The sequence below is a fragment of the Buceros rhinoceros genome, unplaced genomic scaffold (genome assembly GCF_000710305.1).
Source record: "Buceros rhinoceros silvestris isolate BGI_N320 unplaced genomic scaffold, ASM71030v1 scaffold11763, whole genome shotgun sequence".
Taxonomy (NCBI): Eukaryota; Metazoa; Chordata; class Aves; order Bucerotiformes; family Bucerotidae; genus Buceros; species Buceros rhinoceros.
This window is the reverse complement of record NW_010403107.1, coordinates 25,664-39,665: the sequence shown is the minus strand read 5'-3', so window position 1 is coordinate 39,665 and position 14,002 is coordinate 25,664. Positions and strand designations below refer to the sequence as shown.

General features: G+C 41.8%; 1 protein-coding gene across 1 annotated transcript in view; it reads right to left on the bottom strand.

The window, feature by feature from the left end:
- Window positions 1-853: 853 nt before the first annotated feature.
- Window positions 854-14,002, bottom strand: part of LOC104490582 (chromosome unknown open reading frame, human C11orf30) — a 38,194-nt gene continuing 25,045 nt past the window's right edge. Inside the window, exons 11-20 of the mRNA XM_010132884.1 lie at window positions 13,482-13,618; window positions 12,012-12,185; window positions 10,913-11,111; window positions 9,668-9,832; window positions 9,251-9,406; window positions 6,312-6,466; window positions 4,867-5,052; window positions 4,195-4,584; window positions 2,802-3,314; window positions 854-1,252 (exon numbers count right to left, since the gene is read on the bottom strand). Coding sequence (XP_010131186.1) covers window positions 1,058-1,252; window positions 2,802-3,314; window positions 4,195-4,584; window positions 4,867-5,052; window positions 6,312-6,466; window positions 9,251-9,406; window positions 9,668-9,832; window positions 10,913-11,111; window positions 12,012-12,185; window positions 13,482-13,618 — 2,270 coding nt within the window. The 3' untranslated portion in view covers window positions 854-1,057. The remainder of the gene's footprint in view (window positions 1,253-2,801; window positions 3,315-4,194; window positions 4,585-4,866; window positions 5,053-6,311; window positions 6,467-9,250; window positions 9,407-9,667; window positions 9,833-10,912; window positions 11,112-12,011; window positions 12,186-13,481; window positions 13,619-14,002) is intronic.

The window sequence follows — 14,002 nt, the reverse complement described above, 5'->3', positions numbered from 1 at the left end:
CAAAACTCCGACGTATTGCTTCGACAAGTCGAGTCATAAGGCTGATTTCTGCACCCCACCCCTGCGTATCCATCTCAGCTTCTAAACTCCAAAACTGGTCACTTTACAAACAGCATGTAAGAGTAAAATACAGATTTTTAAAACCCTTCTTTGTTCGCTTCTAAACGCAGAGGTTCAGCTTTGAAAGACGCTGAACTGCTTATCCCCAATTTGGAAAAACTGATTTATAGCAAAATACATGTCTCCCCCGCACACACCCTGTTTGTATCACGATTAACACCCCAGCCTGTTTCACAGGGGCTTCTTAAACAACTTGACCTCACTTTAAATTTTATATTTAAATAAATAATCCAAGATTAACTAGAGCAGACGAGCGTTTCATGTGCTTACGGCACAAACACACGCCTCACCTCCATTACCCTGGAACAAAAATCCACCAGCAAATCCACTTTGCCTCCAGTTAGTGATTTTGCTTACTTCCAAATGTTTCAACAAGAATTAAAAAAGAAATAAACTGTATTTTTAGACTTATGAAAAATAAAAAGTGTAAGTGAGCACAAGTGTGGAGAACCAATCCCAAAACTCCCGGGGATTTTCCAGCATTGTCAGAGATGCTTATTCTCTCACATGCTATTTAAAATATAATTATTTCTTCAATGTTCTCTTTTCTTTGAGGGTGTTTTCTCGACAGCTAACAAAAAGACATGGCGAAATAACGATCCTTTTTCACCGAAAGCTGTTTCAGTATCTGGGCAAGAGCTTCAAGACCACAAGCTGGAGAACTGGCTGCAGATTTGCTTTTTAACAGGAGCACATTCCACTGTCATAGGTTTTCTGTATCTTGGTGACCGCATCTCATTTTTGTTTGGTTTTTTTTTTGGAAGCAATTGTTAAGATGCAGCTTTTGCAAAACCGTCTTGTTAAAACACACTGATGCTTCAAGGGTCCAATAAACAATTCTAACAGGCAAAGTGCTCCAAGACATCATAACAGGAGGGCATCTCGGGATGCTCAAAATCCCCAGATATTTTCAAGCGCGCTCCAGGCTCTCGATTCCTTAGGATGGTTCGGCAGAACTGCGAGAGGGGCTGGGTTCAGCACCGTCCTCTGTGCTACTGTCCGCCTCTTGCTCCATCACCGTCTCCTCATCATCAAGGCGCTGACTGGTGAAGTTGTTGAGCTCCAGGAGCCCACTAGGTTCCACTACCACATTGGAGCTGGAGTGACAAGGGATGGAATAGTGAGGGATGGTCTGCAAGAAAGAAAAGATTTCAGTTTTAAGAGTTTTCATAGATAAAGGCATCTCCACAAGCACAGGTACTCGTGGAAAAGGGGCCTCTGGTTTCCACAAGCAGTCTTCCTGAGCTACAGCCCACTGCAGTTTATGTTGCATTACCTAAAGCTTCAGAGCACCCTTCACCACATTAGGATGTGGAAGAGAAAACATGAATCGTCTCACTCTTAAGGCATCAATCTTGGCCTTGGATCTTCACTAAAGCTCCGTGACAGCCTAACCAACAGCTAACCACCACCCATCACCCCTCAAATGCCAAGCAGAGACAATACTTTCTTCAGTCTCCTCTTCTTATCTTTTCCAGACACTTCCAGCTATAAGGACCAGAAATGTTTTTTGTATACGATCCAATCCAAGCTCCTGCTCAGAGCTGCAGCAGTGGCTGAGGAAACACAATGGGTCTCAGCTATTTATTTCTGCTTACACTTTCCTAGGTTCTAGGAATTATATCTACAGCTTTACACCACTGAAATTCTGGGCAGTAGTTGGAACCTCTCAAAGCACAATAATAAACAACGTAGATTCTCAAAATGTACAGATTTGAAGTAAAACAGAACTTGACCTCTGGCTATTTAGGGGAATGAGGACTAAAAATGAGAACAAAAAGGATGACTTCTACAAAATCAAGCTGCAATAAAGACTTTACCAATGAACATGAAAATTTGAAAGCCCTGCATACAAATTATTTTCTCACACGAGAAGCATTTTCATTGTAACACAAATATGACACAAAATAAAATCAGTTCAATCTCTGCTATCATTTGTGTGAACAGACACAATGCCAACTCGCCTACAAAGATTCATGTTACACCACTCTGAGGCCTCGGATGACTTAAATTCTTCCCCAGTTGACATTTTGACCATGTATCGCATTGTAAAACATATTTAAGATAGCAGAATCAATGAAAACATCAACCATCAGTTCAGCAATGACTCAAATTAGGCTCAAGATCAATAGTAATTTTATCTCAGAAGTGGCAATAAAAAGATTGGTTGGAAGTGATGTTAACAAGCTTTACTCTGAACCCAGACCTTATTTGCTGAACTTTCCTAGTAAGCAGAACCCCATTACTTCATTTTTTTATAATTTTATAGTAATTTTATACTCAGAGGTAACATTAATAGAGACTGTTAAAAAACTCTAGATCAGTTCCACAGAAGGTGTTGGAAGTCACATTTTTAAGCATTTAAAAAAAAAGCACCTTGTAAAATGAGATGAGCTTGGTTTGTTTTCTTAACAGAAAAAGAAAGGAAGACACCAGAACACAGGGATGATCTTAAAGGTCCCTTCCAACCAAATGATTCTGTGCTGGAGAAACTCCAGGTCAATTGAAGAATTACTACACAGTTACAGGAGTTAATCCATGACAAGTGTAAGAGCAGAAAAAGAACCAAAAACTGGGAAAGGCAAACAAAACAACTGGGACATCATTGGGTTGCTATTATCACATTAGACATGAGTTTGCTCTGCTCAACCTTCGCCTTATTCGCTCTGGTCTTCTCTTACCTGGATAACAATTTCTGATGAGCTCTCTTCAGCTTTCGTTTGTGATATATTCTGAATGTGTACAAACTGGTTTGTTGTAGGCACTCCTTGGGCATCGAGTCTCCTCTCTGTTACAGTAGGACCAATAGCAGGAGGACTTGAAATGGATTCTGGACATGTCTGTTGCTGGGGGATGGAAGTTGCCGTCATCCCTACTGCAGTCACCCTTGGCATTTGGGGACAAGGTGACAACTCTGCTTCCCCTGCCAGTTTACTAGCAGACACAGCCTCGTTTGGGGGATCCACTACTGCATATTCTGCATTTGTATCAATGGGAGCTTCCACCATAGCCACTCTCAAAATATCTGCTACTGCTGTCTTCAGGGGTGCCTGCATAGGAGATAGGTTGGTAACTGGCAAGGCCACTTTGGGCACAGAACTGCCACCTGCTACCTTGGGAAGAGAAGTAGGCTGACACCCCTCAAAAGTTATCTTTGAAACAGTGGATCCTTGCCTTCTAATGGGATGCTGCACCTGAAAATCAAATTTTTGTTGTGCATGTTACAGCTCGATTTCTTTTTTATTGACAATCTAATCAATATTTCCAAGGACAGTATGGCACAAACAACATACTCGCTATCAGGAAGACAGTTGAAACTCAGTGTATTAACAAAGGAATTAACAACGATGTGGTAACAGTTAATGGAAGCCTGGGGAAAAGCAGCTTTTTAGGCTGCTAGATAAGGATTGTAGCAGTATAATACCGCAGCAGCCTCATTTTCCTTTGGGATTTACATCCCCGTGTCATGTTTGTTAACCCTCTTGTTTTCACACGTATTCCTGGAAGGGCCAAAAAAAAAAAAAAAAGAAAAATTGTACTTTTCTGGAGTTAGTTAAATTACACATTTTCCAAGTTCCTCAGTCTTTACGTTTTCCCCTCCCAAGGAAAATCAAATTAATCCTGTACACGAGAGCCAGATAACTTCAGGAAGATGTAAACTACAAAGGAAGATGTACAATGGAGAGCCTTAGGAGACTGCACTGTATTCATCTTTATTTCCACAGAAATAAAAAAAAGTGCTATGGGAACGGAAATTAATTACGTGTCAAAGCTAAAAATTAAAAGAAAAGAATTAGGGACAAATTCCATGCACCAGTGGTGTCAGAAATTCATAAAAACTGTCCAACAAAACATGTTTGTGAGCTCTACGGATTTTTTTCCCCCCTAGAACATGTGCTTCTCTTTCCTAGTGTCAACCTTCTGACGGGGTAATTAATACCAGCAGAATGAGGAGTTCTCTCTTGCCAGGACAAAACACTGCTACAGCGACAGGGTTGGTGTTTGGATTTGGTTTGGTTTTTTTTTTCCTTGAACAGCGACGTGTATTTTTGCATGCTATCAATATTCCGTTACCTGGCTTGCTGGCTGTTTCTCTGAAGAGGCAGGTAGCTGCATTTGACTCTGGGGGGGTTGGGGTTGCATGTAGATTTTTTGTGCCGTTGGTGCCTGTTGCAGTTTGGGCAGCTGCTGCGTGGTTTTTACTGCAAGCACCTGCACTACAGTTTGCTGTGGCTGGGCCACTAAGGTAGGGAGTTGCCTTTCTTTGGCCATCACGGGGTGGGGAGGGTGTTGTGCATCTGGTTTGGTCTGTGCTTGCTCTTGCTGCAGGGGGGTTAGTTTTTGATGCCTTATAGAAAGCTGGGGCATTTGTGGGAGTTTGTGCTGGATTTGATCAGCCTGCAGGTGGATTGTCTGCTTCTGCTTCGTCTGGAAACACTGCAGAGTTTTCACTTGCAGTTGAGTCTGTTCCAGCTGCGGCTGGGTCCGCTTTTTGTGTTTTTTTTGCTGCGGCTGTGTCTGCTGTGGCTGGGCCACTAAGGTAGGGAGTTGCCTTTCTTTGGCCATCACGGGGTGGGGAGGGTGTTGTGCATCTGGTTTGGTCTGTGCTTGCTCTTGCTGCAGGGGGGTTAGTTTTTGATGCCTTATAGAAAGCTGGGGCATTTGTGGGAGTTTGTGCTGGATTTGATCAGCCTGCAGGTGGATTGTCTGCTTCTGCTTCGTCTGGAAACACTGCATAGTTTTCACTTGCTGTTGATTCTGTTCCAGCTGCGGCTGGCTCAGTTTTTGCTGTTTTTGTGCCTGCGACTGTGTCAGGGCGGAGCGGTAAAACAGGCCAGTCTGAGGATCTAAGGTGTCCATCTCTTCCACTTCTCCTTCCTCAGTTCCCAGTTGCTCACTGTGTTTGGTAAACGCAGTGTGACTGCTTAAGGCCTTAATGAGAAGAAGTTAGAGCAAGTTAGTAAAGAGAAATACCAACTGTAAGGATACACAATAATTTTTAATGTTTCAACTTGGCTACTTATACCATTAGAGACTCCCAATTCATGTATAAAAAGATGCTCTTACACAGAGATTCCACGTAATCAGTAACTGTTTTTATCACTTTAAAATGTGGTACGTCTCTATGTGACAACATTAACCATGTCACTAATCCTCTGTGGAGATTATGTAGCCCTCACGTGTGTCAGACCCTAACATCGCATGGTGTTTGGATAGGACGCAGCAGGGATTAGCAGGTGGTTGAACCGGTAGCTCCTCATTAAAGCCAGAGTCTCTCCACACAATAAATTCCTACTCTGCCTGTTGAGAGCCAAGTTACTCTTCTCCACAATTTCCTCTGCAGCTCCCCATATACCTACAGCCAACCCTATTTCAGAAGAGACACTCTCTTCTCCTTCCTTCCTCAACATTTTATTGTAGTTTTTCTTGGGCGTGGCACTTCACACTTTGAAGGATTTCAGGGAGCAAGAGATCTACCTTACTACACTTTGTCTAACATGGTATAAACTTATTATTAATGCCCTCAGCAAGATGAAGTGGCCTCCTCAAACACTTATGAAAGACTTAAGTGGATTTATAACCCTAACACAGAACTGTCCTGGTCCACTGCCAAAGTTCCTAGGAATTACAGCACTACAGAGTTGAGCAGGTCTGGAGCAAAGGCATCGGAGAGGCTTCACCATGATTCCACCACAACCACACCGTTTGTCTGAAATGTTTGGGGTCCTCCCAGTTTGATTCAGAGAAGTTTGTCTATTCACAAACTAAAGCCCTCCAATGAAAAAGACACTGTGCGCCCCGTGTACCGACCAGACTCTGCTTTATCCCTCTTCCCCCTACACTAACAGCAATGTAATCTAAAGAACTTATGACCCTGCTATACAGCACACAGAAAAAAGCAGCTTGTCACTGTTGAAGAGATGACATACAGACAGCAAGAACTCATCCAGGAAGCACCAACGTTTACCACAGAGGCCATTAATATATTTTACTTAGCCTCAAGTAATCTCATTAACAACTTCCCTTTCATCCCACCACCCTCACCACCAAAACAGGCAATATGAAAATTGTTAATTTGCCCTTATGCTTGGCATTTTCAGTGGCATATTCATTCAAAACAAGCTCTGCTCCTCTGCAATTCATATAACCTGCTGCTGTTCATAGGCTGTTGGGAAAAGAAAGTGTACAACCTGCTGCATGATATGGGTAATTGCGCCTGTGGAGGATGCAGGGATAGATTTCACCACAACAGAAGTCTGCGTTGCTGTCTGCGACTGAGCCACATGCTGCAGCAGAGTCCTCTGGGGCTGAGATGACTGCTGGTGGGGCTGGGACCGATGGCTGACTGAAAGCAAAGAGGTCAGTGGCACTTCTCCGGAACTAACTGCAGTAAACTGCAACTACGTGCTTTGCAGTTAAGCTTCAACTGAAAGCACATGAGTGAAATAAAGATCTGAGTATGAAAGACATCTTTTACTGTATGTTAGCTTCAACCTTAAAGTGTAGATCTAGTCTGAGAAGCCTCTTAAAGCAGCAACTCAGGGATTTTATCTGTTTCCTAAGCCATCAGGCTCAGTCTAAACCTCCTTGGGCTTCTCCCTCCCAACACACCAACTTTGCAAGCAGAATGTGGGCTCTATTTTCAGCCGAGTTCTTTATACAGCACCAGCGTATCACTGCAGAGCATCAGTTACTCTGTGGTTTTCCCACTGTTAAAAGCACCTGCACAACTGACTGCAGTGGAGAACAAGCCTTGCTCACTGAACTCCTACCACTGACAAACCGCAACACTCTCCAGAGCACAGGCTAAATTTGAAAGATTCGCCATTAGAAAATGTCCGGGTATTATGAAAGCAAGCGAGGGTGATCAGAAATCACACGCCAAAAAAAATAAGAGACCTTGTCATGGGTCTCTGTCACTTTTTAGAAGAGATTCAGCACAAACGGATCCATCCACAGAGCCAGGGAGATGGCTCTATAATTACATAGTGGCTTGACAGAGAAGTGATCTTCTGCTGAGAAAATAAAACCACAAACCATTCTATATTGCAGTCACTGATAGAACATGAAAACCGTGAATCTAAATTACTTTACACCTGCCTATAACTTGCTTTAATTAACTTTTGCGTTTCAAAATAATTAATAACTGAAGGAGAAGCAAAGTTTAAACACAGTTGTAACAAAGTTAAAAAGTTCCTAGTGACCTTCTTGAAAATTAAAACAAAGGTCGTATTTTGAATCAATACATTAGTTTTCCTTTCCCTCCTCCGAGAAAGGAGTTGGGTTTTATCGATACCGGCCCGCATGCTGTGCCAGATGCATCGTGGATATCCCCCAACAGCTCCTGCACAATTGAAAGCTTCATTTAAAAATAAAGTTTCTAACCTATGTGGTTGTGCAGATATTCTTCCGAATGTGAACCAATACAGTGTTGTCTTCCTGAGTCTGCAGACAGACAAAAAACGGTGACACTAAGATGTCTGAAGTGCTCCCTCCACCTCACCAGGATGCACACGCTGAATCCCAGCTCCCGTACGGATTAAAGTGTGCCTCATCCTTCGGCCTAGGTGCACGCAGGAGATTTCACAACAGGTTACAGACTCTTTACTATCTTACTACTGAATTTTTAGCAATTTAGAGCTACTGATTAATCCGGAGAAGCACGAATTAAACACTCAATTACCTGCATTCCCTGGCAGCATTCACAGGAACTGGGGGAAGGGACAAAAATCTAAGAGCAAAATAAGCAGCTTTGTGCTGTAGCCTGAACAGCTGCTACTCGACCCACAGCAGCCTGTGCTGCACCGGTTGATTCCTGCACCTCCACTCAAAGTTTACAACAACCCCCGTGTTTCAATAGTAATCACAGTTCAAGGAAATTTTCAGCTTTTGTGCTTTCTATGGCTACTAAGCTGCAGAAAAGGACTTAAGCCTACAAAGATACCGACTGTAATTTCCCATTCTCCCTGCAAAGAGCACTATTTTACATCAACATTTGCCGCAAGACCCAGCAAGAACTGGAACATTGACCAGAAACTCAACATATAGTATCTATGTCTGAAGGTAACTGTCAATTAGAGATGGCTTTAACACTATTTATTGTACTTTTGAGTTTGTTTTCAAAGAAATCCAAGGGAGCACGACTCAAACATTCAAAATTGAAGCCAGATACAGTAAGTGTTATTTAAAAGAATAACGATAACATCCCCCCACCCCCAGCTCCAACTTCACACGAATTTAGACCATACAAGGGATGGAAGCGAGGGGAGGAAGCACAGAGCAAGGAAATGAAATATGGAAATAACAGATTAGACATTTAACACTAAAACCACTGAAGTTATATATTTGTACTTCTACAATTTAATAAAATCAAGTTTTATTCCTCTTTTACAGTGTGGATTTTCAACATGCTTTTGCATCCATTTTCCAAATAAAGTAGAAAGACCAGCAAGGTGAACTTCAGAAACTGAAATGTAAAAGAAGTCATTTGATCCTCTCAGGTGTGCGTGGGAAGTAGCTCACACCTCGCGTTCTGGGGAGTAGGGAACATCAGAGACAAGTGTGTCAAGGACTTACACAAAATGGACAACCAGACAGGAGTCAAGAGTTTAAGAAGAGCTGAATCCCAACCATATTTTCCATGTGAGTAGTTTATTTGTTTAAAAAGGGCAAATTTATCAGTTCAAAGCCTTCTGGGGACTACACCTGGCTTAAAAACCCACTAGTAAGCAAATAACAGTTTGCAAATATGGGTTTAACTAACTCAAAGGCTGACTTCTCTCAACATGTACAAGAAATAGGATACAGTTCCTGTAACTTCCTTGTCTACTTTTACCTGACGAGACATCTTCCTTAAAGTGGGACAGCATGTCCTCTACATCACATCAGGGAACAGAAGATCTGTTCACCAATGATGTCTCAAAGCAACAACCCTTTTTTTCCTTCAGAAAAATTCTCCGCTATGCCCCAGAAAAGCAGATGCAATCTCTGCCTCCTGAGCAGGGACTTGAGAATGGAAGACTCGACTCATTTCCTCTACACAAAAATGAAACCTATTGTAAGAAAACTCCTAAACTAAGTCCCCAGACTTCAGCTTCAAACCCATCATCACGCTGCCTTAGTCACTTACCAGTTGTGATATATTCAGCAACTAATTCTGACTCTACTACAGCGATGGAAGGACTTTCTGGAGAATGTCTCTTTTCTTGGGCCATCTGGATCGGAACAGCCATTTGGCTCAAGTCAATGGTGGGCTGCCTTGGCTTCGACTCTAACTTTTCCTTCACTGCTTTAGAAGAAAAGAAAAATATAAAATAAACCTTCAGTATATAAACCTCCACAATAAAATCAACCTCTAATATAAATGCAAAGTTTAATTAAATAGATAGTGAGCATTATGTAGCAGATTCAAAGGAACCGTTGCAGGTTAATAAGAATCAAGCTGATTAGAGAGGTGCTTTTCAATTTCAAAACTTATTACAAACTGCTGCTCAAGCCAGTTAATGCGCTTTGACTTTATCCTAAATGACCACATGTGCTTTCATACCTGTTGTCTGCTGAAGTTCCAACAAGGCTTTTATGGTGGAAGTAGCTGACTGTGATTCACTGGACACATCCTGGTAAATGATTGTAGGGCTTGTGTCCACAGCAATTTCATGTTCTGACCAATCTTGACTTCTCGAAGCAATCACATGGACGACAGGCTGAGAATCTGTTTGCAGAAGAACAAAGGCACATGGAGTCATCACAGAACCACTGTGGGTTGGAGGTCTCTTGTCCAACTTCTTGCTTTAAAGCAGGGCTATAGTTCAAAATCAGACCAGGTGACTCATTATCCATCAGCGTTTTGAACGCTACCAAAGATCCACACACTCACTCTGCAACAATTCAGTTTTTATTACAATCGATTCTTGAAAGAAAACACCAGTAACATTATGAACAGTTTACAATAAAAAAAGATCCTGTGTCTTAGTTGTTTATGAAAGCTTTGGTTTGAACAATCAAAGCTCAGCAGGTTTCTTTCTATGTTGAACTGAACTCTTCTTCAGAAGGTTTTAGCCATTCTGGTGATCAATATCTATTCAGAATTCTGAATTAAGAGCTCCTAAATTCTGACAAGTTTGTTGAATCTTCAAAACTTTAGAAGTTTTACTTAAATTGGCAGTATAGACCAACAGTTACAGAATTATATAGACAAGGTGACCAGAAGGCATGTCAATATGCGCATTTCACTAACATCTGATTGTATTCGATGCAGCAATACAGCCTATAGTCACTCCCGACCAAAGGTTGGGTGTTATTTATGCCCTGTTATTTATCCTCCTCTACCACACAAAAAATTGCATCCCCATCAAGACTGTACATCTGATATATGTCCTGATGCACACAGATGTGGGTCACATGACAATTTTCAGTCATGCAGTGGAGAGATGCTTCACTAGACTCAGGGAAGGAGGTGACAGAGCATGGATGGCCAAAAAACAACCCCAAACTAAACCCTGCTACTTGCCTACCTCTGGCTGACTGCCCGAAAAGGGGGAAGAGGCTGCAGGCCACAGGCAGCGTAACAGCAAGTTAGAGCCCAGCAAGAAACCATTATCTCCACTCTTCACATAGAAAATGGAGGCATAAAAAGCTCATGAAGATAAATTAAGTCCTAACAGACGTGAACAATGCCTGCTAACATATGGAGTGAAAAGCTGTGCCAAAAGGAGGCAGGATGAGTTGTATGAAACCAGTTGGCATGCTTGGGAGACAGACCATTTGTATGTTATGTGACACTCGTACACACCTTGGGAGCTCTGGGAGGACTCTGTAGAAGAAGAGCTGCTTTCGGTGTAGGTTTGTGGTTCTTCTTTCACTTCTGGGATAGAAGAGTTTCCTGTCTCCGCTACCCTTGATGCCTGCTGTAATGTTTCAGTCACCAACTGCCTAGTTTGTTCACTCACAACTGTTGCTTGAAATGTCACTGGCTTTGGTTTTATGAGAACCTAAGCAGAAAGACAAATTTTATGTATAGTAATTAGCACTCAAGGAAACAAACCTGAGCAATCAGAGCACAGGGTGCCACTCAGATCAACGTACAAGACCTACATAATATTCGTAATTTACTGAAAAAGTCTACCTGTAAACTCAGCAGCTCTGATCATAAGCCCAGGTAAGCGGCAATGCACAAGAATGTACTTCTAAGTCAGTGATTTGGAGTATTTAACATAATCAATCACTAAACAGTCATTTTTTCAGGGCTGGATACAAGAGAAAGCTACACAAGTGAGCTGGAACATGCACCACACTGATAAGGACAAGCACCTCTCTTCTGCAGCCCACAATAAATACAGTCTTGAACACTCAAGACATGCAAAATATTGCATCTGATGAAAGTTTAGTTCTTTTAAACACTAAATGCAGCCAGAGAAAAAGCTGAAACTGAAAGCGGCCAGAAATAAGTCAGATTCTCTGTACACAGTCCCACCAAGTACACTAGAGGTTGCAGAGACAACCTGAATACACATTAACCAGATAACAACTCCAATAAAAGCTCAGATTTGATGGATGACCTACGTCCAGACTCTGCGTCTTTATTTCTCACGAACTAGTCATTAGCTGTTAGACTCAAACAGGCATCTAGAGCCATGACTAGACAGTTTCAGCTATGCAAACGGCTTAGTAAATCCTTCTGGCTTGCTCTGGACCTCCAGAAACAGCTAACAAACGCGAACACAGCGCCTAAGAAATCAGAATCAAGGCCAAATCATTACACCTCTAAGCCTCATTCCCCACAGACACATATTAATTCTGCAACAGATGCAGCAACACAGTGAGAAAAAAATATTTATTTCCCATTAAAATTTAGGGGTACATTTCAAGACAGAAATGGGTCCTCACTGTACCTGTGTTTTCCCTTGCTGACCATAAACAATTTTAGTTGGGATGATTTTGGTGGCTGGCTGGACCGTGGACCCTATTCCTTTTGGCTGTGTAACAATCATTTTTGTGATGGGTCTTGTGGCAGTGATGATAGCAGGTTTTGCTCCTGCTGGCACTGCCTGAATTGTTTTTTCCCCCTGTAGAGAAGTCAAAGTTTACAGGTTAACTTAGCGAAATTCTTCAGAGAGACCCACTTCTCTAAATAATAATAATAAAAAAAAATTAAAATTACAGTTACAGGTGAGTGTGTGTACCATGAAACCAGTCTGCTGCTGCAACTAGATTTACTCAATACAAAACACCCAAGAGACCAATAACAAAGAACCCTACGGCTTTGAATGGAAAAGCTGCCAAAAGCCCCTTCTTCATTACTTTCCCTTCTGAGCAGCTCTGAAGGGGTGAACAAAAAGCAGTAACTAAGGGACACTGATGAGGTTTTTGTGGTTGCTTTGAAGAATTCATGTAAGTTGGAACTTTCCTCAAACCCTTCACAAATTTTTTTTGAAACCTCTTATTTCTATTAACGCCAACTTTGGCAAAAGAGTTGCAAAACTTGGATTGAGATGCTAAAAAGAATTTATCTAAATAGAGATCTTTGTTCTATCCTCATCACCAAGACATTAATTATGTAATTTTTTTTTTATACTTAATACAAAAAGGCAGCTTCATGGCTGTTTCACAGGAAACATCTGACTTTGGAACAGTGCTGCTGATCTATGAGTGGAGTCCTGATAGCCTAACAGCAAAGACGCTGAGCACGTTTGTTTTTTTCAGTTTCGCACAGTAACAAACCAGATGAGGAACAGCTTTAGTTGCCTGTTCTTCCAGTATTCCTACCAACTTCCATCAAATAGCTGGAACTCCCGAGAACCAGCATCGCTTCAAAACACCATCGCATTCTGGTGGTTCTCATGAATTTTGCTCTTAGTACACATCAGGTTATCCAAAAAATAATTCAACACTCTAAAATACTCAAGGCTGTTGCAGTGTCACACACCAGGCAAACTGAAAGGTGTCCCTTACTATGAGGGGACAGTTTATTTCTGCCCTTTACACCCAAGTGACAAACAGTTGGAGGTGCAGGTCCATGTGACAGGACCGAGGTTCTCACTAGAGCACAAACAGGGAAAGATTCTAGTAATTCTTTTCAACTTAATCTCCTCAGGATGACAAAATCATTAACCGTGGAAAAAAGGCAAGCTCCAAAGTTTTATTTTCCTTTATTTCAGAATGTGCCCAGCTTGTTTTAAGCATCTTTTCTATTCTGCAGAACATACTCACTTTTCCAACAACCCTGACATTAAGGCATGCTGGATCTGTTAGGGAGCTCATGCACAGTTTGCTTTGAACAGGGACTCGAGCAGAACGAATGCAGCAGCCACCACACAGCCTGTCACCCAGCTATCAATCCGAGACCTGAAGCCCTCACTTACCCCAGCGTTCAGCAGCGTTGTGACAACATTTTTGCCTGGAAGCCCTTGAATGGTAGTTCCTTTCCCAGTAGTCTTTTGCACAACGATCACGTTGGGTTTGGATGTCATCGGAATTGTAGTGATTTTGGTTGTAGTTCCTACATTTTTGTGGGAAAAGAAATAATGTGCAGTTTATCATGTGTATGTTTCCTGTCACTGTAAAAGTTGGTGAGTTATACAGGAATCACTGTGATTAAATCTAACATGTCTAACTTTCCAAAGGCTGGAATTAAGGGGCAAAAGGACACCGGCAAAACTCAGTCAAGGTCCTATTTGCACAGACAAATACATGTTCTTCTATAGACAACTTCTGTAGAAGAATCTACGTACCAAGAATGTTTCTCCAGTCAAAAGAAATACCAGCTCTTTCCAGCATTGAGCTGTTGTGATACAAGTGACGAGTAGTGGATTGAAAGAAGGAAAAAAGAAAAATACGCTATTGTTTTACAACTGGTTTTTAAAAGTCGAGTTTGTAAGGGGGG